Source organism: Phaenicophaeus curvirostris, chromosome 14 (genome assembly GCF_032191515.1).
Source record: "Phaenicophaeus curvirostris isolate KB17595 chromosome 14, BPBGC_Pcur_1.0, whole genome shotgun sequence".
NCBI lineage: Eukaryota > Metazoa > Chordata > Aves > Cuculiformes > Cuculidae > Phaenicophaeus > Phaenicophaeus curvirostris.
This window is the reverse complement of record NC_091405.1, coordinates 9,628,032-9,651,468: the sequence shown is the minus strand read 5'-3', so window position 1 is coordinate 9,651,468 and position 23,437 is coordinate 9,628,032. Positions and strand designations below refer to the sequence as shown.

Below are 23,437 nucleotides of genomic sequence, written 5' to 3'. Positions count from 1 at the left end.
CCATGGCATGAACTGAACAGCTTTTGCTACTAAGATTTCTACAGCAGTAGAAATACTGGCCAAAGAACAGTTATTGCTAGAAGCTCTGTAGACACCTTATCTCTAAATAAATCAAATATATTCCATTGAATACAGAACTTTTAAAACCCCCATCTCACTCATTCTTCATATTCCCATCGCCATATTCTGGCAAGCTTAGAGACAAAATCATTTGGCTACTACCTACATTCAGCCTGGGCACGGATCAAAGTGACTTGCTGCAGCTTTCAGATATAAGGAAGAACTGGGAGATATTTTTGTATTTGTCCACAGGGTCTAACACTCCTGTGCAGACCTATTTTACAGCAGATGTAAAATGAATTAAATGCAGCCAGCAAGCCTCCACTCTGCTCTGCCTGGGCTATAGTTGAAGGCAAGTAGGTCTTTGTGCTGGTATCTCCACTAGTTTTGTGGTTCCATTTCTTCCTTCAGTTCAGGAAGAGGCTCTACAAGCTGCTGGAGGAGAAATTCATGGGGGATTATAAAATAAACAGCCCTCACATTTGGCTCAGGAAGCCCTGAACAACATTATTGAAGGCTGTGAAAGTATCTGCAGGCATATGTATACCTAAGTATATATGTATCTATATGCATGTATTGTAACAGTTGCCCTGTTCTCATGCTTTTTCTTTGGCACTTGCCTCTGCCTCTGCCCCAGGCAGGATGCTGGGATGCTTTCAGCCTAATTTCATTAGTCCATTATTGTCCTTCAGGTACTTGGGTGCCTGAATATCCTTGTAGGTATCTAAAACACCACGTCCAGTCTCTCCGTTTCTTACACTGTCAGGCACAGCCTGACTCACTTCCTCTTCCTTGCTTTTTTCCATTTGGTCATATAATTTCTAAACCACCTTCCTTCCCTTTTCTCCACCCATGCATATGGATTTTTCCCCCCCAGTGGCCACATTGTCTTCCCCTTCTTTGAAATTATTTACAGAAAGCTAATGTCAACTCTGTTTAATTAAAGCTCCTGCTTGTTTATTATATCTTTAAATCATTTCCTTCAAGCAATCTTCATGTGAAGTTATCACTTTGTCAAAAGAAGATCCAAAAACACCGCTCAGGGCACAGTGGGAAGTACACAAAGGGAGAGCCAAGTAGCCTGGAAAGTTTGGGTGAGCTGTTTGCTAGAAGCTGCCGAGCCCACCCCTCCAAGACCTTTATTTCCCCCTGCGGCAGCTGTCATCTGATCCCACGCTATGGCTTTGAATGGGGCTCTCTAAGGATGCCAGATGTTAGGAACAAAGGTCTAAAAATAATCTTTCCAAATAGTCTTCCCATCTATCATTCAAGGAGAGCATGTGCTTTGTCCGAACATGTGAGCCGAGAACCTGATCTAACTTTGAGCAAAGAAGTTCAACAGCAGCTCCTGGCTTCTGCTTGCGAGCTCCTTGGTTTGGGTTTTTTTTTTTCCTCTCTTTCCTTTCCCAGAAGCTGCGCAGTGAAAAGCGGCTCTCACCAGCAATCAGTCCTCGTTTTCCCTCCCTCCCCATCTCCATCCCTCTTTGCCAAGACTCTGAATCGTCTGGATCCCAAAAGCCAGGCTTCTTACTTGATCTCTCCTTAGGAAAATGGATTCCAGGGTGCTGACAGAGATACATTTCTGTAAAAAGATCTTCACTGCAGCCTTGTGTGTCTTAATTTTGCTGCCAGATTTGGGCTGTGCAAGGAATCTGTGGAAGCGTTCTCTACATCTGAAAATGACAGAGAAATACGATGTGAGTAAACTGCGGTGGGGTGATTTTGGGGGAGCTGGGTATGCTCACCATGAAAAGGGAGTTTTCTTTACGTGTGTGTAACATTTTAGAATAACTATTTGAATCCACAGGCTGTCTCTTTATAAAACGATCCAATTAAGTTTCCCAGGCTGTATGAAACTTTTGCCACCTAGCTGCTGCAATGGGAAACTTGTAAAGCACGCTTGGAATGGTAAGAAGACATTGGTCACTGCTTTTCCTAGAGACTTCATAGGGCAGCAAGGAAAGTATGAATGGGGAGAAGGGGAATGCAAAACCTGCATGTCTGGGATAGATTTAATGAAAAGAAGATAATGTGATTTATTGCTTAGAGCAGGGATAGGATTCCCTGCCCAGTTCCTCCACTGCCTTTTGGGGTAACTTAGGGTTAATGTCTCCAGTTCCCATTGATGATGTGTACTAGAGGGATAGTAAAATTGCCTAGAGTTTTGTAAATCACTGGAGTAGAGACACCCCCAGATCCACAGTGTCAGAGTAACGTGCCAACCACCTTAACAGGTGTGAGGAGCCAATCAGGGAAATCCATTCTCATGGCCATGTCTTGCTTGGCATGTTCAGTGGGAGCAGAGGTCCCCTCTGCACCATCTGTCCCTGCCTGATTTTGGTAGACTTGCATGTGGTACTGAATGCAACCACCGTTTCCAAATCTGCAACAGTGCTTAGAGCAGTAATGCTGGAAATTAAACTGAAGCAGCAACAAGTTACCCTAAGCGGAGAAGATAATGGTGCTGGATCTTGTTCTGGTGTGTCTGAGCCAAAAAACTTCTAAAAATGGCTATGAAGGGAATTGATAAATTAAAAAAAAAAAAGCAAAATAATTTGGTAACTTGACTTTCAGAACATGCTGTTTAGAAAAAGGTTGGATTTGAAATTTTGACTTACTCCACTGAAGTCTACTTAGAAGCCATACTGACCCAAGGCTTCTGCCCCTTGAATCACCTAGGTGGAAGCCTCAGCCAGTCTGTTTTCTTATGCTTGGGTTTGATTGCCTCTTCCAGCCTCTGCATGTGCATAAATAGATCCTTGGTGTGACATGGGGATTCCTCCATCTGTTTTCTGCAGCCACATATAAAAACTTTTAAATTAAAAAGGATGCTTTTTTGCCCCTTACATCTAGAGTGACATTTGGGGACAGCTACATTTGGTCTGTGCAATCACTGACTCAGAAGCACGAGACATGTCTTTTGCCCATGCTGAATGAACTGAAATATGATGCTCTTGTCTCCTTGACATTTTACAGAAAACATTGTGCTACTGTTTGAAAGGTACCCCAGTATTTCACAAGACATTTTCTTCACTGTAGCCTCCCTTCGGACAGGACATCATCTGGTTTGAAATTTAATTGGAAAATGGTGACATGTAGAGCTGGATTCCCTGCAAAACCAATCCCTGGAAAGTGTATTTACTAGTATGTTCTTATGTCATATTTCAATGCAAAGCTCAAATTCAATAGGAGCTATGAAGTCAAAGACCCAGAGAGATAGGACAGGAGTCAAACAGGAATTTACATGTTAATCCTCAGATAATGTGCTCTGTAGAGACACAGAGCCTGCTCCCCTGAGGATATGTCCTCTTCTTTCAAGCTGCAGTTCTTCAAAGGACTGTTTTTTTTTCTGGCAGCCATGAATCCAGGTGCTGCTTATCTGGCAAGCTTAGCTAGCATTCTTCATATTGACAGAAACGTCTTATCTAGGGAAAATGGAAAAAGCTTTTCTTTTTCCTTCTCCTAAAAGCTTTGCAAGGAGGAGCATGTCCACTCTCCGACACCAAGAATCTGTTTTGGCAGTCACTCTTGTTTCTGAGAGAGATGCTTTCTTTTCTACCAAACGCTGTATGTTCCCTGCAGTTCAAAAATCAGAGGCTGTGGGTGGAACAGCTGATTTGTGAGTCACTTGGATTGAGGGGCAACAGATGGAGGTGCTCACAGCAACGTGCAGCCACACAGGAGATGGGCCAGAGACATCCCTGTGGCATCCCCACGACATGAGCAAGATCTTTAGGAGGGAAAGGCAGGGTGGGGTAGGGAGTTGACTGAGAGTTATGTTGTCTGAGTCCAAAATAAATGAGTCTACAGTAGGAGGAATGCATCCACAAAACTGCTGGCCACAGAATGATAAGCAGGTGTTTCAATAAGGAGCTGGCTTGAGGTCTTGCCAGGAGTTTCTGGTGAAGGTATCTGAAGAAAGGTGTTAGTTCACAAGGAGGGGTTAAGTGGGAATGGAGAAGGGAGAAAGAGTAGAGACAAAAAAACTGACAGTCACATGGAGGAGCTGGGCTTCCAGCTTTTAGCAAATCTATGTGTTTTACAGCCAGTGGGACACTTGTCAAGTTTAGTGATTTGCAGCTGGTGTTCTGCAGCCCCCACACAATCTGTGGACTCTTCTCTAGGGCAGAGCTAGGGAGCTACCTGACAGTGAGCTTCAATTCACTATTGAGACTCCCACATGCCTACTGGGAAAACCTAGGGCAGTCCTGATTTTATTCCAGTGTCAACTGCATCAAGCATTTTAGAAAAAAAACCCAGCTTTCTTTTAAAGATTTCCAGAAATGAAGAATTCCTCACAGCTGTTGTAATGTTCTTCCAACAATTCATTTACCCTCCAGCTTGCTGTCATAAATCAACACTGAGATACCCTCTTCATCTTCCAGACTGGCACACCTCCCATGCGATTTCTGTCTCTCATGTGCCTCAGGGTAATATATAAGCAGAGCAGCCCTCAGCTTCCCCTTTGAAACTTGCGTGCACACATGTAAGTCTTGCTCTGTATTCCCTGCTTTCCAGTTCTCTAATACACTTTGTGCATCTTCTCTGATCCTACCCTAATTCTGCAACAATCTTCCAGTACTGCAGATACCAGAACTGCTAATCCAGGATAAAGAGAATTGGAGGGCTCTAAATTCCTCCTGACTGTGTATTGTTGCAGAGAAAAGGTGGTTTATGGCTAGTGTTTGGAAATACCTGGCAGGCGCAGAACTGGTGACCAGAGGCTAGGAATAAACTCACGTGTGATCTCGGGGGTAGCCACACAGAATATAAATTAGCAGAGAATTTTTAGTTTGACACAAACCCAGGGTCCTTTTTCAGGAACAAATAAAAGAACAGATCTGGGATTTTTTGAAGTCAGACTGCATCCCACAATTAGTATTGAACATCTGGGTTAAGAGTGAATGATTGCATGTAGTTTTTTCCTAGTCATCTTTACTGACCTCCAGGGTTCCTCAGCTGAACTCTGAACTTTTCCCCTTACTTTTTTTCTGGATACCTCTAAGGCAGATACTGTCATTAAAGTGATTATTAAGTATCCATGGGAACAGCAATTTTTTTCCTGCATTGAAAAATATTCTTAAAGGAAAAAAATTTTACTATTATCAAAATCTATAAAAATAATACATCTGAGCTATGCTCAGGGCCAAACTGTGAATCTTGGGAGAGCTTTTAAAAAAACCTTGTAACCAATACCTGCAGACATCCTTAACCAGGCTGTCTGGGGAACGAGGGAATCCTATTTCCCACTGGGATGGTTTATGCACACATAAAGCAGTGGCAGTGGTTTTATTAGCTGAAATGTTAAAAATATTTTTTTGACCATGAGGTTTTGAAAGAAAGGGGTTCAGAACAATAAGTGAACAGAGAAAATGGGCAGGGAGGTCATGAGGTACAAAGTTATTTGGCTAAAAATATTGTATTGTTCCCAAACGGAAATCTCATTCATTGAGCCAACTGTTCATTGCAGTTTTGGCTTCTTGGTTTCTGAGTCATCCCTGAAGCAACAGCAGTAATTACTTGGGTGTTGGGGTTTTTTTTTTGGTTGTTGGTTTGGGTTTTTTTCTCATCTATCCATTATTTGCCAGTATTATTTTCATCACATTTCAGCCTGCAGCTGACCTTTCAAATAGTAAACTATGACTTTCTAGGATGAACACTCCCTCCACCAAGATGACTTGGTAATGTTTGAAACTGCATAGATTTACTGCTAAATGCTATCTTGTATCCCCAAATCCCCTTTTCTCTACTTAAAATCCAACAGCAGTAGAAAAAAGTTGAACTTGCAATATCTTCAATTCAAAAACATGTGATTTCAAAGCTGGAGTGTTTTCAGCTGTTAAGACATGGGATGATGTGATATCTTACACCTTATTTTACAATTTAACATTGAAAACATCATCAAAATTAGGAAATATATTTCTTCAAACCTATTTTGTGGTTGAAACAGTCTATCAATACATGGGAAAACAACCTCATAGAAGAGTTTTTAAGCAGTTTCTTGATCAGTGAATGGAAACAGCTAAGGAAAAGGTGGAAGAAAATAGTTTATTGCTATTGGGAACAGCGTAGGCTGATACTGAGAATAGGGCTGGAGGCTGTCATTTATGGAAATATTTAGGAGTTCTCCGTCTCTCACACACAGACACATGCACACACATTATTTAACCAGTTATGGATATAACCAGGATATAGATTCTCTTTAGCATACTTCTTGTAACTTAAATGAAAACTTCTAATCATCCTGACTTTCTCTGTACTTCTACATCGGCTGACACTGTGCAACCAGGCAGTGGAGAAATTTCACTGCTCTCCGTTTCCCCCTAGCCATCATTCAACGAACAGAAGTCAGCTTTGGAGTAAAAACACCACCGTATCAATACGATTCCATCCTGTGTAAAATGTGGAAGTAAAATTTGTCACGTCCAATATACTACAAACAATGTGCATCATTATTTCTTTCGGAGTCCCTTGAGTTTGCCTTCATTCTCTACATTGCAAATTCTCCAAGGAAGTGAAGATGATATTATTCTCACTATTACGGATAACTGATTGCTGATTGGTCAAACATAGCAGCAGAGGCCATGCAGGCCAGTGGTCACTCCTCAGGGCAATGGGCCTCCTGGGGCCTCTACTAGGAGATTTTTTTGGACAGTACATGTGGGGACATGCTCTTTTGCAAAGGTACAAATGCTCCACAGAAGCTGTTGGGAGGTTTCAGCATTGGGGACATGGCAGAGTGTAGATAAAGAGGTATATTAATCTCACCTCAAATTTCTCCATAGCCTGATGGTGAAATTTCCTAGAGACCCCCTCGGGGCAATTGCACCACATTGTTTCTGGGAATAACAGCTCCAGTTGTTCATCACTGATGTTGTAACATGACAGTGATTGGGCCAAGTATATCTAGAAACCTTAAACTCAACAGCCTGACAGCAAGTGCATTGCAGTGCGCACTTCATACCTCTCACTAGCTATGAAAATCCAGAATCCATCTTTTGCTTTGATTAGAGCTTATTAATGTTTGCTACTACATCTGAGAACTGATTGCCCTTTTTGAGTACTTAATGCTGTTCTGGGGAGCTGAGCTCAAGCCCACAGATGAGTAGGTTAGCCATAGGTGAGAAAGGAGTGGGTTTGGGTGATTCACTTCTCTGCTGAAGGAAGTTGGCTTCTTGCTAAAACGCTGCCAGCATGAATAATATCTGAATGCTACCACTTACAAATGTTTCTGGTAAAATCCTGTGCCTGTTAATCTACTTTAAATCTGCCTTGTCCTTTTGGTATGCAATGAGCAGCTGGGCTCCTTTCTGCTGTAGTCAAACAAAACCTCATGTTCTTTGGGATTAAACTGACATCACCCACAAGATCTCATCCAGATCATCTCATGTTTTAGAAATGGTCTCTAACCTAACAACCCAGAACGCCGCAGTGGATAAGCTTGGAAGAATTCCCTAGAAGTTCTGGTCCAGAAGAACATGATGAAGGTAGAAGGAGCTTATTGAGGAGACAGATGCTACCTAGGACATTAGTTCCATGTTCCATTTGGGGACATAACCTCAAAACAATAGTGTCATCGATTCCACAGTTTTACTGTTAAAGTGTTTTGATATGCTCATCATGAGGATGCCTGAAGTCTTTAAAGGATTTTTTTTTGTCCCTCCTCATTGTCATTACAGCAATCTTAATTACAAAATGAATTCCACACAATAATTTGGTGGTTTGGTGTTTCCAAAACAATGTGCTAAGGTAATCATATAGCACTTTCTTCAGTGAGCTGAAGACAGGGCTCAGGGATCTGAATGGTTAATTCTCCTCTCTAATGAATACTTGAAAACCATTTTGAAAATCCCTTTTCTGTTTCAACTGATGAGATGTTTGGTATCCACCTTATGCCAAACCTTTGTTTCCTTTTCTTTTCTTTGCAAGGATTATGAGTACCCTCTTCATTCTCACAGTTCCCACTACCAGAAGAACGACCGCTGCCCCCCACCACCCCAGACTTTGCCTGACCGAGCCTGTGAGGTGCCCAGCTGCCGGTCCGATTCAGAATGTGAAAGACACAAGCGCTGCTGCTACAATGGATGCATCTACGCCTGTCTGGAGTCCGTGCAGCCACCACCAGGTAGAGTGGCTCCAGCAATCAAACTGGTAGAGAGAAGTGTGCAGAAATGATAGTAGCCATCCCCATGCGCATTGGGTCTTGGGTGAGAGACGTGGTTGAGTGTGAGTTGAGGATAAAACTTCAGTTCCAGACTTCTGATTTCTGGGATGTCTGCTGAATCAAAAAATTATTTAAGGCTGGCTGATGCTGAGAAATTTCCACCAGCACAAATGGCAGAAATCACTTGAGTCCAGTTCTTTTCCGGGGATTATATATTCTGGAAAAGAAGTTATCCCAGTATGAATTAGTGCTCACAGAAGCGAGCCGGCCATCTCATCTGATCTGTGCCATGGGAATGAAGGATGGGAAGCAGCAGCTGCTTTTGCCTTTATGATGCCAGGTTCTTGTGGCCCTTGATAACACCCATGGCTCTCTCGCCACTGGGACAACAAGAGCTTGAATATAAGTATCTTGCTGGAAATTCAAGTATCTCTTTCAGTACCCTGTCAGCCTCGTCATTGGCTGTTAGAGGAAAATTGTGACTTTTCCAAAACTGTGCGCTCTACGGCTACTCCACCTTGACTGTATGGTTTCTTGTTTCTGTCTTTTACAGTTTTAGATTGGTTGGTTCAGCCAAAACCCCGCTGGCTGGGAGGAAATGGGTGGCTTTTGGATGGCCCAGAAGAGGTCTTACAAGGTACAGTATGTTTTACTGTCTTCTCTGCAACTATACAAAGGCACTAATTAATATGTTCATCATACACAGGGCTTGCCAGGGATGTTAGAATGCTAGGGCTGCTGGTATTAGTCTGGAATTTCCATAGGAATAACGTTGTGTGGTTCTGGGAACTAGTTTCTGGTAGAGTAAATCAGTTGCTTTTTATGCATGTCTTATCCAGCAGGGCACTAGGAATATTACATGAAAATGGATTTGTATCAGTTCATGAAATAAGTAGAAATAAATCATTTTTTTTAGAAAATGGCTTTGTCAGCAAACATATATTTTCTGCCAGATTCCTGAAAGGCTGTGGGTGGACTTGCATCATGAGATCTTTTAATCCATAGTGGCCTCATAACACAAATGCCTTGAACTGGGGCTGGGGCTCTTGGGTCTGAAAGCTGCTTCAAACAAGAGCTCTGGCAAACTGCTGCAGAGTTGTGTCAAGCTCACATGGACCTGGGAGCATCTAAGCTTGGGGACTGTTAATGAAGCTGGACTTCTCAGGTTAATTCCAGAGGGAAATGTGTTAGAATTAATTTTTTCCAATACCTCACATTGAAACAAGGAGGGAGTGGGAGGATAGGAAGAGTATTTTTGTTTCATGAGACGTTTCCAGGTAAATGTATGCTGAAGTTCTTCATTTCTTCATGGAAAGGCTAGTCCAGTTTTTGATCAGCTTTAGTCAGACTCAGGTAGTGCCAATAAATTACCCTCTTTGGTCTTAAATCGATGGTATCAGACTCACTGAACCTTCATTCTCATCTGTTATGGAAACTCCTAGCTCTTCAAGAGAAAGTTCTGGTTCCAGCTTATCAGAGTTGCACAACTAGAAATAGGATAAAATAGCTTCCTCCTCATCCATCCTTGTCATGCCTATATTATTTATTCTTTTCTTAACACCTTCATCTCAGTTTAGGGAGTAATTAGTGAAATAAGAACCATCAGTCATGGCATGAGAGTTACAGCAGACACCCAGGAAATTAAAATACTGGCAAATGAAAGGGTGGAGTGTCCCTGCATAATCTGTACATTTAATGGACTCAAATGCTGACTCTGAATCCTGCTTTACTTTCTTATTCTGCTGTACACTTACTGGATATCCAGGGTCAAGGTGGTTAAAGCCTCTGTTTGCAACAGGGAGTGGTACTGCCTTACTCCATAATGAGTCACATCTGATGTTTAAATTAACCACTGACTTAATGGGTGGGGAGCAAAGAACAAAGCAGCAAACTGTCGGCTTCCTGGTCACATTTCCCTGATTCCTCACCCATCCCTAAGCCCTGGCTTGGACAGACTTATGGATGCTTGGAGGGAATAGCCATGTGGAGGGACCATCCAGCGGTGCAAGCAGGCTGAGCAGTGGTGGTCTGTCTTCTCCGCTCTCCAGCCCTTGCACAGACCCTGCACAACAGGCTGTGGGGATAGTGTCACTACAGGTAACTGGGCCAACCGGCACTTCCCATATTGGACTGGCCTTGTTGGTTTTTTGTGAGGTGTGAACTGAATCATCTGCTCTGTCAGGCTTCTTTGGACGTGTTAGCTCCTTAGTATCCTTGTGTGGGAAGTAGCCTGAGACCCTGTTGGGGAGGAAATACAGAAGAAGGCAGCCGTGTTGTCCTATTTTGGTTGCCCATGAGTGTTAAAGCTGTGATTTGTGACCTGCAGCCTTCTTTTGCAGCGGAGGCCTGCAGTACCACTGAGGATGGAGATGAGCCTCTGCACTGCCCCACAGGCTATGAATGTCACATCATCAACCCAGGTAACACAGCTGAAGGAATCCCTAATAGGGGCCAGTGCATCAAGCTCCGTGGAAATCCAGGTCAGTTGATTGGAAATCTCCCTTCATTTCTCATTCTCTCATGCAAACATCAGCAAGGGGCAGTGCACACTCAACTGGCTTTGAAGGAGATCTGCTCTCATGGGCTTCCTGGGTTTTTTGGCCAGCTCAAGGCCCCATGGGAACATGTGACAGCTGGGCTGGGAGACAGTCCCCACTTTGAGGCAATCTCAAGTCTCTAATGCCCTTGATTTTGGCTGATCTATGTGGAATACCCAAAGCAGGGGAGCACTTCTTGTTTGCTCTGTACACCAGTGTTCTCTGGGATTGTGTAAGCAGAGCAGGTTATAACCTGCTTGTGCCATTGTTGTGCAACAGAAAAAGTAGAAATATTTCTATATTACTACACGCTTAACTAAGAAATATTAGTTTCAAATTCCAGTTTTGACTTCTGACTTTGCTTTCTGCACTCAAAACATTGTTTCCTTTATTCTGCTGACACATTTGCCCAATAAGGGAACTTATACAGGCCAAGCTATTTTCCAGAAAAGCTCATAACATGTCTAGGTATGTGTAACTTTCTTGAATAGTAGGGTATATGTGTCTGCACTGTGCTACAAATCATCTTAGTGTACAGACATGAGACAGCCAGGGGAAGCATCAGACCAGATTCCTGAACTGTTTCCATTAAAGACTAATATTTTTTCCAGAGCTTTTTGATAATTTCTTTTATTCTTTTATGACTTTTTCTTTAATAACACCCACAGTAGCTAATGTAATGTATAGCTGTATAGCTCTTAGACATGAGGTATTTCAAAGAGCTTAAATAATATATAAAGGGTAAATGGAAAAAACCTAGCTAGAACTTGAATTATGTAAAACACTACTAGCACTCTGAAATTTTACCCAAACTTTCTTTCATTTGAGAAAGTCTGTGATTTCTTGACTCATAGCTGCTGAAAAGAACAGAACATGCTACTGGCCAGCACTACACCACTCTCAGGGAAACTGAGTTGTGTCCACATAGTTCAATAATCTAAACAGTTTCATAAGAGATTTATAGCAGCCTGTACTATTTCACATACAAAAATCATCTACTTTGATGTTTGTGATGTTATTATTTCCATATCTATTCCTTCGTGATGTACACAGAAGGCTGGAGTTAAAACAAAGGACAAAGCCTGACTGGATATGTTCTCATTGCATACCTTCTTTTTCAGATGGACGCAACCTGAGACATAAGTATTACAAGGAATATTTTGGTAAGCTGCTGGAAGTGTTTGCCATCGTTAAGCTTTATATTTATTACATTGCTTACAAGGATTTTGCTGCTTATGAAATAAAGTTTTGAAAAAGCAAAATGAGATTCATTGCCTCAACCCCCTATGCCTTGGTCAAAAGATCTTATCTTAATGCCCAGACTGTGAATCTTGAGAATCTGTGTCTCCAGCTGGGACACAGTTTGTTAAGTGGTGGAGCCTTCTGGCAGGGCTTCGTGACTTCAAAACTCTTGGTTTCTGCTAACTCTTGGATCTAGTGGGAAACAGATCAGATTGGAAGTTATATTCAGATATAACTAGACAACAACTTTGATATGAAAGATTTACAAACAGCCAAATTTGGCCAGTTTTGCTGATAAAACTATGAAAGGATTTCCTTTCCTCTGTTCAGCAGGCTGACACAGCTCTCCCAGAGAACTGCTAAATTTTGAGACCAGTAAAATTGTACTGCTTAGAGGATCTTGAGAAAACATTTGCCACAGACTATCTTAAAATCTGTCTTTGCTGAACTTTGTTTTACAGGAAGCAATTCCAACAACGTGGTCGGCTATGTGAAAAATCAGCAGAAGCATTTGGGATAATCAAAGGTGAGTCTGGGTAAGTGTCCTGTGAATAAAGGAAAAGATGGGTGAAACTAGTTGGAGCTTAGCATGCAATTATTTAAAAAAATGTTTGTTTGAGGGTGGAATTACCTCTCATCAAAATGCCAGTATAAGCACAGCACCTTAAAACTATGTACGGGTGCGTACTCAGACTTCATGAAACTCCTATGCTAACAAACAGATGGCGCTGTATAAGTATTCTGAGAACCTTTGGCATTGGAGATTGAGCTCTGCAAATTGTCCATGGAGAAATTAATATCTTTCCCAGCTTTTACTCTTCCCCTCATGCTTTTTATTCTAATTTCATAAGATGCGCTTGATTTCTTTGAAGAGGATGAAGCAATTTTAAGGATGAAAAAGAGATGCTGCAAAACTTTATATCTTAAGACTTTAAGCTTTGTTTAATAGCTTCTTCTAATGCAGATGTAACTGCTCCTGCAAGATAAGCGAAAAAGCTCTCTACTCTGGACTGACTCAGTACAGATCAGTCTTGTAAATACTTAGGCACATGGGTGATTTTGTGGGGTAACTTTATGCGTGTGAACAGTTGCACTGAACAGTGTGACCCACTTATGTGAGTAAACATACTTGTGTTGGGTTATAACGAAGCCATCTAAAAAAAGTTCCAATCATATTATCAGGCTTTAAATTAGGCAGGAATGAAAATATTTATTATTCCAAAGGTTCTGTCCCAAGATAGTTTTCTCAACACTTTCAGCTTCGCTTTAAAACTAACTTGATCTTAGCTGGCAGTTGTGAAAACAAAGCAGTTCAGTGTGTCTTTTTATGTGCCTACGTCAGGCTGGCTGTTAAGATTACACAGCTACATAAGGACAAGTTCTGTGCAAACATTCTAGAAAGGACAAATATTTTAATTCCTCTTTTTTGTTTGATTTTCACCCAGCTGGACCACTCTGTTAAGCAGCTGTCAAGGAATGCATTACTCAACATTTTTCTCTTTTGGAAGAACTCTGGTCCCAAATCTCCACAAGCACATCTCCAGCATTACCCTGATCCCTGCCCTTAAGTGATAAAAAGACTTTGCTATTCAAGGGAGAGGATGAGTCTAGATTTTAAGCCTAGCAGTACAAGGAGAAACATCATCCCCTGAAAGAAACCACACCATTTATGAGCTGCTTTTCTGCCAATGAAATGCAAATACCTCCAAGCACATCCCTACAAGCCACAATGCCATTATCAGACTGCTGGAACAGAGCCTGCCCTTTATGTGCATGTTATATGACCGATTCAGATTTCATGACCGCGAACGTAATTCAGTATCATAAAAATGAGATGATGTCAGAATTTTACGTTAAAATAGGCAAGACTGTAAGACTAAAGGGGTTCTCTGGATGAAATCCAGTGCCTGCCTATGTCAAACTACTTTAAATAAGCCTTTTAATAACTTTAAAGTTCAAAGAAACCTCTAGGTTTCTTCTTTTCCTGATCGTTATTCCTAGGGCTCACCAGGTTTGATAACCCATCTACAAGTCTGAATCTGAAATCTTAAGAATTTGAGGAACCAATTTCTTTTTTTTTGCCAGAAGCAAAACATGTTTTGTAAATGTTATTTTTAGGTTACTTTCCTTTAGCTTCTCAGTCTGGCGAGACGCAGATCAAGAGCTAATGATGGAAGAGATTTCTCTCTGCGATATCAGGCATACATGCATGCCAGTCTTTTTAAGTTTGGGGATTTTTTTAGCCAGCACAATTAATACTCACAAAACGTACATCTGCATTTTTGTCCCTGCAAGACCTCAGCATAGAGGGCTGAACTCTAGATTATTTGTTGCACGTATTAGAAAAGCAAAAGTGGGATAAATTTGTGTGATTAAAAGGATTCTCTGGCAGATGGGAAACTGCTCTTTAGAAGTCATGTACCTTTATGTTGACTTCCGTAAGTCCTTACGGTCAGGTTATTTGTATTTGATTCTTACAATTTCTTTTAGCTGTTTAGCATTATAAAATAGAAAACACATTTTCTATGAATGTTTTCCCTTTCTGTGGCTGTCCTAGAGGGACAGTTGCATTTCATTTTGAGAAATCCGCCAGAATTGCTGGGCAAAAAAATCCATGTTTGCTCCCTTGTTCAGCATGTGTCCCCATCTGCATGTGTAAAATTAGCAGTTCAATATGCAAAGCAGTAGCACCATATATAAATACCCAATTCACTAATATGAGTGCCTGCTTCCACTCACAAACTATGGGAATTCTTTTTTCCGCTCACCAAATGGTTTAATCTGAAGCTAAAATGCCTATAAAACACTTGATACTTTGCATATGACATTTGCAGCTGGAGAGATGAAAGATGCCAAACTGCTTTTCAGATTCCTGTCATAACAGGCACAGTCCTTGATGCTTTACAGAGTAAAGAAACAGATGAAGGGCTCCATATTTTCCTAAATGTCTTGATTTGTTGCACTCCATTCACTTCTTTGTGTTTTTGTCCCAAGTTCTAGGTATTAAATGCAACACAGATCTGTTTCTAGAATTTCATCCTGTACAAGTTCATACAGTGATACCTTAACTCCTGCTGAGAGACAGGAGTCCATCCATATCCATTCTCTGAGTTCCAGACACAGAGATTACTTGACAACTTAAAGTTAGGCAGCTCATAATGGAAGTCTTAGTGCAAAAGTGAAATGGGATAACTTTTTTCAGCATTACTTTTTGCAGAAAAAACAAATTCTGATTAAATGAGCAACGCCTTTTGGTGGTGAGTACTTATCCCCAAAAAGTAAGTTCCAAATTGTTCTATTTTAAATAAAACATTTGGTGCCTAAAATCTGTGAGGACCTAGATGAAAAAAATGTGCTGAGCATTAACAAATTTGCAAGATTAAAGCTTCAGATCTCAGACTAACTTTGCACAGCATCCAAAAATACTCTTTATTTCAATGGATTCATTCACTTCAGTGTCTGCTTTTTTGTAGCTGCAAAAGCATATACCTGACTGCCTCACTGAATGGAATGGCAAAAATATTTTCTACTTGCAAAAGGAATTTTTAAAAGAGGAAATTGACAAATGAATAATTTGCTAATGAATTACTGTTTACTGGGTGTTATCAAAACAACACCCTACCTCATGGTGCTATAATGCTTGGGTTTTTTTCAAGTTAAATCTTTTCAAATTATTAATTGTCAAACTCAGAATCAAAAGCCACAGAAGGGACTTGTCTAAATGCTGTGTTTTTAACGCCGACATTCATCGTACATGAAAGAAAAGCACAGACCAATTAAGTTGTCCTCAGCTTGTCTTCTCTCCAAAGACAAATGCCTTAACAACAGTCTTGTGAAGCACAGTAGGAAATCACTAATGTAGGTTGTTTTTAATGTTACATGTACACTTTAAAGCATGTTTGGTGCTATAATAAACTTTACAAGTGTCACTGTATGCTACCCATGCTCATGGCCTTCCAGATCCTCAAGCACTGCCAGCTGTGCCAGTGGAGCTGCTCTGCCTCACAGCAGCTGAGGATCTGTGGCAGCCTGAGGCAGACCCTTCCCATTTTGTGCTCCTGGTGCTTGGATGTGTACAGGTTCTGCCACTTTGGTGCTCAATAAAAAGTGACCAGTATATTTTTCAACTCTGCCTAGTTTCAGTTGTATGTTCTTGACATATGCTTGGCTTTCAATTATGAAAAAAAAAGGCATTTTTTTTTTCTAATTTTAGTTGTTGGCAAAGCTCAGAAAACAGAGGCATAGGGAGACAAACTTCATTTTGCAGGAATTCATTTGGAAGATGACAGGCCCCCAAAACACACCTGCCACCCATGTCCCCTTTCAGAGGGGCCACCTTTGCGTGTCAGATGCTTACTCAGTTCTTGGTGCCTTCATTTCTATTGCTCAAAGAGAAGCTGATGGACAGTACTGTGAAGAGAATAGTGATGGTGACCCAAGTAGAAGTTGACCCTTTTCTTTGACCAGGTGTTTTCTTGTTGGTTCTGAGCTGTTGTTAGCTGCCAGATGGGTTTCAGCTGCCACGTCAGCCATTTGTGCTGGACAAGCAGCTGCTCATACAATTTTGCAGGAAGCCAAGGCTTGCTTGAAAGGTGAAAAAGTAAAACATGTCAGAGGCCAGTGATGGGCTGGTGCCCACTGCAGGACACTGGATCTGAAAGAGGAGCCTGGTACTAAGAGGTTGGGCTGCTGAGCGCTGCAGTTCCAGGAGCAGGTAAGACTCCACCCACGCCAGTCTCACTCTACCTGCTTATCAGGAGTGGGCAGGAGTCCCTCTGCATTGCTGCCCTTCTACCCTGAAATCATAACAGAGGAATCACAGGCAGAGAAACTGCCCATAATTTAGCCAGGGAGGGAATTGCAGTGAGTTTCATTGCTCTGGAAAGGTTTTCTGTGGGATCTGAGAGGATGCCAGCCAGCACTAGGTGTCAGGGTAGGTGGGCCAAGTGCCTTGGCTTTCAAGAGAAGGATCTATTTTGTGAACACCACAAACTTATGTTTTGATTTCAACTTGTTTCCATGTTAATGCAAGAAAATATAGTTTCTGTTGATGTAGCTGGCTAATGGTCATTGTGGAAAAAACTTTGTGTGACCTAAGACATCATCTGCAGATGACACCGAAGTGCTAATGGTGCATTCATGAACCCAACACCTGGGATAAACAGAAGGACAAACATTATGGTAGATCTTCAAGAAGTCAGGGGTTTGCATTAAAAGCACAGTGTGCATCTCCAGGTCAGCAATCTGAGTGCTAGATATGAGATTAAAAAAACACAGTGATTTTGACATGCCTAGATTAAAGTTCCATTAGGCTTCATAGCGCAGAAGTGTTTTGGTTACAGTCAGGAAGCTGTTCCATAGTTTAATGAGAGGCAAAGAAGCCTACAAGGGTGAGACAATCCATAGAAGAGTTTTTGGAGACCAACAATTTCTCTTTGCCCACTACACAGCAGGGATTTGTTCACACAGGTGGATTTTTACTTCCCCCACCTCACACTATCTATGCAGGGTAAATTTTTCTCTGGAGGTGGTGTCAGGTAAGCATCGATTGTCTTCAGCAGAAGGATTTAGAGCATTGCTTAGCACCCTTTCAAGATAAATAAAGAAGACATCTTTTGCTGGTAAGTCTACAGTGCTGTTTCCTATTTCTTACCATTATTTTCTCATTCTTGTTACCTTTCTATGTAGACAAGTCGCAAGACCCACAGTAGAAGCTATGCAAAACAACAAAAAACAACTTTTGACAGTTTTCCTGGTAGAGATGTGGACGGTGGGTCTCATTTCACCCAGCCTGAGCCACTGCATTTATCCATAGCAATGACAAGATGAAAACGAGCCTTGGCCCAAAACTTTGTTCTTTACCTTTATAACCAAGAGCAGAGGATGCTCTCCCCAGGGACCTGGGAGAAACTCAGCCTGAAAGCAGACTATTTGAATTTTCAGGTGTAGCAAACAGTAAATTCTACCCATGCACCATAGTATTTTTCCCTCAAGGTGGCACAAGAGGAACGAGTGTGATGTGTCCAAGTTATGGAGAGGGAAGCAGGTGAAGGAGCTGTAAGTTTTAAACTGAAAGCAGCCCCCTGTCCTCACAGCAGCAACCTTTTGAGCTCATGAAATCTCACATTACAGCTCCTTTGCTGTGTACATCTCCATAACAGATATTTTCTATTTAAAAAAAAAAAAAAGATAAAAAGGCCAAATAACCTACTTAGAACTGGAGTCTGACCCTGAGATTTATTATCCAATTAAATAGGAAATCCAATGAAAGTATTGTAATTGGGGTGTGTATTATGTTTTTATAGTGTAAAAAGTATGTCTTTCACCAGAATGAAGAAATATAGCTTGTATTAGTGCTATTTTCTTTACATTATAATCTTGATTTAATTTATTCCCAGGGTTTTCTAATTCATGAGATAGCAAAATACATGAGTTTTCCATTAGATTTCCTAACAGGCAGAAAGCAAAAGCAGCAAGAAAATGAAACTTCAGTCCATTCAGTGATTTTACTGAACATGTGGTCAACAACTACATTTTTTTCTGCATTTATTCAATTTCATTGTTGCTAAAGTGTAATTTCACGTTCTAGAACTGAATGAGCACAGAGATGACAGACAAGACCATGGTTCTGAGAACAGACTACACTGTTTCTCCCAAGCTGCAGGTCTGCTACATAACAAACCAGAATACTCAAATTATTATTGGGCATTATTATGCTCATAAACTCATATTTCTTCTTTTCTGTGTCCTGTTTGTCTTGGCATTTTTGTCATAATCCTCACTGTACCTTTCCCCCTTCCTAACCAGGGCTGGAAGGGAGTGTCTTCACACCAGCCTGAGATGTGGCATCTTAACCTCTCTCCGCATTGCGTAGGTTCTGGATTTTGTTCTCTGGATTGTGTAAACAGTACCAAGTTACATGGGTTTCCAGAAGCAGCAGGGTTTTTTTGGCAAGAGGAGAAAGTTAAATAAGGAAACCATCAGCAAAAGCCTGTTGCTCAATTAGCTGTATTGTCAGCAGCGCATGGCTAATAAGAGCCACACTTTGGGACTGCAGATTCCATGTACCCACAGCAGAGCCCCAGGACACCCAGGCTCTTCATGGGCAGCTGCTCCCCTTGCCGTATGCCAGTTGCATGGATGATGGGTGAGGTTTCAGGAGGAGAAAAGCAAGAACAAAACCAAGGAAGTCTTTTTTCCTAGCTGCATAGAGAGGGAGAAGATACGATATCAATATGATCCCAAGGCTATGACTATTACAAACACACGCAGATGAATAGTAGAATGTAATTCCTTGCCAGGCAGTGCCTGCTTTGCTTTATCAGGAGCATGGCAGAGCCAGATGGCTGTGCTCCACATCCTTACAAAGCCTACAGAAGGAGGGCACCAGTTCAAAAATATATGTGAGCTTGGAGATATTTTGTCACCTAATTGCCACACATTTCTATAATGTCTAAATCTCTATATACCTCTGGGAGCTTGAGCCTCCTTCAAGCCCTGGATAAACATCTTTCTTAAACCTGGGCAGGGCCTGGATGTGAGCTGCCTGAAAATCAGTGCCCAGCATAGTCCCTGGATATTTTCCCATGGGAAGGAGGGCTGTTCTAGTGATGCAGGAACTTCCTTCTTGTGCCTGACACATCCAGTTCAGCTCATTATGAAAGCATTTCTCAATCGGGAGCCAAGGGAGTTAGGAAGCCCCAGCTGTGTTTTACAAGCCCAGCTATTTGCAGGATGTTTCCCAATTGCTTCATTTGCTCCTCAGTCGGGAAAGAATCCTTCCCTTCACACTGCTTTGGTGGGACATTGTGTTATCTGTAGCTACATTGTGCTGGTAGGGTGTCCCGTGGGCTCATCAGCCTTTGCTAGAGCTGGTGGTACCTGGGAGATGCAAATAGGCAATACTGAAATGCTCCACAGGAAAACACTAGTTTGGTGAAAACTGGTCAGGCTTTGAGTGTCATGGGCTGTCACACAGGTGAGAGCCTGAGGTTTGGCCTTGTCACGGTCCAGGTGTCACCACCTGAACTGCTCCAGGGCTGTAAAAGAGGCACCTGGATGTCATGGGACAAAACTATTCTCCTGCAGAAATTTGCACATATGTTTTTATCTGACTGGGAATGCCATTTATTCCCTTAACACAGTTTTTACTGTCAAAGAGGATCTTAATCTCATAGTTTACACCTTAGAGACAATTTAAGAGTAAGTGAATCCTGTAGTCATGATGCCCAAGGGAGGATGTAAGTGTCCTACTGCAAACCAGAGCGTGATGCTCCCTGGCAGGCAGCTATAAATATTCAGAAAGCACATAAACAGTTAACTTTAGCCATATGTTGAGATCCACCATGAAAGCACTCCCCTCTAGTGAATGAAAGACTGGGTTTTTTTTATAAGTGAGCATCAGAAATTCACACATGATGTATTTATGCCCTCTCCCTCATGCAGACACTTACAAATACCAGCGTTATGCTGACTGGAGCATTTCTCTAGAAATGCCTGGAAGTATGCAAACAGGCTCGGCCGTGTGCGTAACCCGTCTTGCCTCTGCACACAGTAGCCTTGGCAAAAAAAACCTCCCTATCTCCCTGCCCGAGATGTGGCACCTGCCGATGCTCCTCCTGCAACAATTTTCAGAGGGCGGAGGTAAACACAGAGCTCAACCTGCTTTTCAGGTGCTAGCTGTGCACACATATAGAGGCCACCTCATTCCTTTATCAGCCACAGTCTTAAACACAGACAGGCTTCTCCTGGCAGGGTTTTATAGGTGAAACACCCTGCATTGCTGCTTGAAGGGTGTGCAGCCTCCCTCCAGCACCTGCGGCCGAAGGCGTGACTTGGCGGCAGGTAAATTCTGCCTCTCCCTGCCCGTAACCATAGCCCCGCGCTTGTAGGGGAATTGAAGCCAGCGCTGCCGGCAGCGGGTAGCACCATCCCGGGGGCCTCCGGGCGATTCCCACCGCTGCGCAGTGAAGATGGTAGAAGGAGGTTTCATCAAACCCTTCCAGAAAAGGTCGTTTTTTCGCTTCGTGCAGAAATATCAGCCCCTTGGAAGTGGCGAGCCGGAAGAGGAGGTGAGGATTGCCTATGCCTCTTGCCTGGACCTGCTGAAATAGTTTGTGTAATTGGGGTTGAATTTGTCTACTTTCTCTGCTTTGTCCCACCAATAACTTGATATTGCTGCTGCTGTGTTCTCCTCTCTCTTCACAGTGTGGTAAAACTGGGTACAAGATTAATAATGTTTGCCAGGCAGCAGGGGGAGATGGGGATACTTGTTTCTACGCGATACTCCCAGGACATATAGCTCAGGCCAAACTCCTGGCCAGGAACATTGTTCTCCACACTGTGAAGGATCAAATTTAACAAAACTTGTAGCAGAGACGCTGCTGTGAGGTCCATGGGCTTTCTGGACTTCTTGCACAGAATTCAAACCTTGTCTCAGCTGCAGGGTAAATGCAGAGCGAGGCTGACCCTGCCCCCAGGGGGACCCAGGTCATGGGTGGGTGGGCTGTGACCCCTCATCTGTCTCATCTGTTGCTACAGTTATTACTGGTGAATGTTAGAGAGCTTTAGCTCAGACCTGAGGAGTTCATGTTGAAGTAATACTTTATTTTCTTAAAAAATGCTGATGTATGAACACTGATTTCTTTTCCTCCACTCTTAGCTACCTGTCCTTGGTGCAGCTGGACGAAGGAGAGGCTATGGTGGTTTCAGTGTCACATTTGTTCTCCTTCTTTATTCACCTCAAAACCTTCAGGACTGGGATTATGTTATCATCACATTTACTCTGCACAGGAGCTTATTGCTCAAGCCCCATTTTTTTCTCCCACATGACAATTTGGTTGGATGCCCTCCCACAGAAACCTGATTTATCTAATTCCTTCAGTATACAGGCTTAGCCCTTAGTCTTGCCCCAGAAACCACCATCCACACACATTTGAGATACTCCTGTTCTTTTCCGTGACTGACTGAGGTCTTTTCTCAGATATTATTTCAGCTAATCCTCTGCTGCCTTCTGAGTCTCATCTTTCCAGTATGGGGGTTGGTCAGTACTACAGAGAAGAAAATAAGACATTGGGCAGCGCATTGTGTGATGCTGCTCTACTTAAACATAGCTCAAAATTCCAGGGAAGGAAGCTCTTGTTGAGGTTACAGGAAGTGTCTGTAATCTCACTTTGATGGGAAACAGCAGTTTCTGATATTACATAAGCAGGAGGCTGCCAGCAATTAGGCTGGTTTGTTCTTTGGCAGTACCATTCCTGTTGTGCCAAAGTAAATAATGATATATATTTCCTTCCACATAAAAACCCTTCAATCTTAGTTCTGGTCCATGTAGTGTGATACATTTATAATAGGACAGGGAAATGACCAGCATTTTGGTGCAGGTGGAGGATGTAGGCGGCAATGCAAAAGAACAACAGGAACTTGATAAATCAAGAATGTGTTCTCATGTTATAGTTCAGGCTGTTAAATGACTCACATTTGTACTAGGATGGTATTTTGCTTCTTTATTTCAAAATAGTTGCAGAGCGCTTTGATTCTTACAGATCTTAATTATTTTGATCAAAGGGATGTCCAGGGCCTCAGAGATGTGAGTCCAGGTGAGCTGATGGAGCTCTAGGCAGGATAAATACACAAATTGTGAGTTGTGAAGGAAAAGCCCCAGTGCTGGTAGCCACAAGGCAATGGCCAGCTTGCTGGCTCTGGTGATGGTGTTCTCTGGAGAGGGCAGAACAGTTAACTGTCACATCGAAGCACAAGCACAGCCTGTGTCTAGATGCTGTCGTATTCAGTTTCAACCTTTTTTCTACAGTGGCACATTCAGAACCACTGGGAATTTTTGTGGTGCCTGTTTCGGTTTATGAGATCCATGTGTTTCCTGTAGAAATCTGCAGAACATCCAAAGTTTTTTCTTCTGAGCATGTGTGTGTGTGCACATGCAAAAGCACGTGTACCTGTGTATATATGTGCAGTTGAAACTGAAAAAACCCCTGCGTACTGTGTGGGTGGCATCTCCTTTTCCCTTTGACCACATACACGGTCACCCTCCATGGCACCCAGTGTGCCCAATGGGAATGGTCAAGGACACATTTCCCAGGGACTACAGCCTTCCACTCCCAATAATTTTTAACCTGATGAGATAGGAGGAGTGGTTTTTCCCAGCCCTGTCCTAAATTCAGGGCTAAATCACTATTCCAGTTTGGGTCGTGGTGGGATGTGCAGGTCAGCGCAATGAGCCAGCAGTTTGGGCAGTGCTCACCCAGCCTGAGTCAAACCTCACACACCCCCGAAAGCAAAGCACCAATTTTAAACTTATATCTGCAGGCAGGGAGACCAGAGCCTTTATTTCACATTGAAGGTCTGCAATTCTGTGATGGGGGAATGAGAAACTGTATGAGAGGAGTTGAAACCACAGTGATGGGTGGGAAATGGCTGT

General features: G+C 42.4%; 2 protein-coding genes across 6 annotated transcripts in view; both read left to right on the top strand.

The window, feature by feature from the left end:
- Window positions 1-1,061: 1,061 nt before the first annotated feature.
- WFDC1 (WAP four-disulfide core domain 1) lies at window positions 1,062-16,135 on the top strand. 3 transcript variants are annotated; one of them, XM_069868631.1, is made up of 8 exons: window positions 1,062-1,154; window positions 1,607-1,757; window positions 7,990-8,185; window positions 8,778-8,861; window positions 10,564-10,704; window positions 11,883-11,924; window positions 12,465-12,539; window positions 13,449-16,135. In XM_069868631.1, the coding sequence occupies exons 2-7, from the start codon at window positions 1,611-1,613 to the stop codon at window positions 12,521-12,523; spliced, it is 669 nt and encodes a 222-aa protein (XP_069724732.1). In that variant the 5' UTR covers window positions 1,062-1,154; window positions 1,607-1,610; the 3' UTR covers window positions 12,524-12,539; window positions 13,449-16,135. The 3 variants fall into 3 exon arrangements, with proteins under 3 accessions (XP_069724732.1, XP_069724731.1, XP_069724733.1); XM_069868630.1 differs by lacking the exon at window positions 1,062-1,154 and adding an exon at window positions 1,204-1,433; XM_069868632.1 differs by lacking the exon at window positions 1,062-1,154 and having other exon boundaries at window positions 1,449-1,757; window positions 12,465-12,529.
- Window positions 16,136-16,746: 611 nt separating this feature from the next.
- Window positions 16,747-23,437, top strand: part of ATP2C2 (ATPase secretory pathway Ca2+ transporting 2) — a 31,904-nt gene continuing 25,213 nt past the window's right edge. Inside the window, exons 1-2 of one of the 3 annotated variants that reach the window (XM_069868625.1) lie at window positions 16,747-18,667; window positions 18,811-18,873. In XM_069868625.1, the coding sequence (XP_069724726.1) occupies window positions 18,599-18,667; window positions 18,811-18,873 (132 nt within the window). In that variant the 5' untranslated portion in view covers window positions 16,747-18,598. Of the gene's footprint in view, window positions 18,668-18,810; window positions 18,874-20,741; window positions 21,075-23,437 lie in introns of those variants that run through there. The other 2 variants (XM_069868628.1, XM_069868627.1) reach the window with 2 other exon arrangements.

Bases quoted from the DNA above. Each gene is read 5' to 3' on its own strand.
- WFDC1 (XM_069868631.1), top strand. From the start codon at position 1,611: ATGGATTCCAGGGTGCTGACAGAGATACATTTCTGTAAAAAGATCTTC. The intron at 8,862-10,563 runs GTACAGTATGTT...CTTCTTTTGCAG, and splicing joins CCCAGAAGAGGTCTTACAAG to CGGAGGCCTGCAGTACCACT. The intron at 11,925-12,464 runs GTAAGCTGCTGG...TTTGTTTTACAG, and splicing joins GTATTACAAGGAATATTTTG to GAAGCAATTCCAACAACGTG.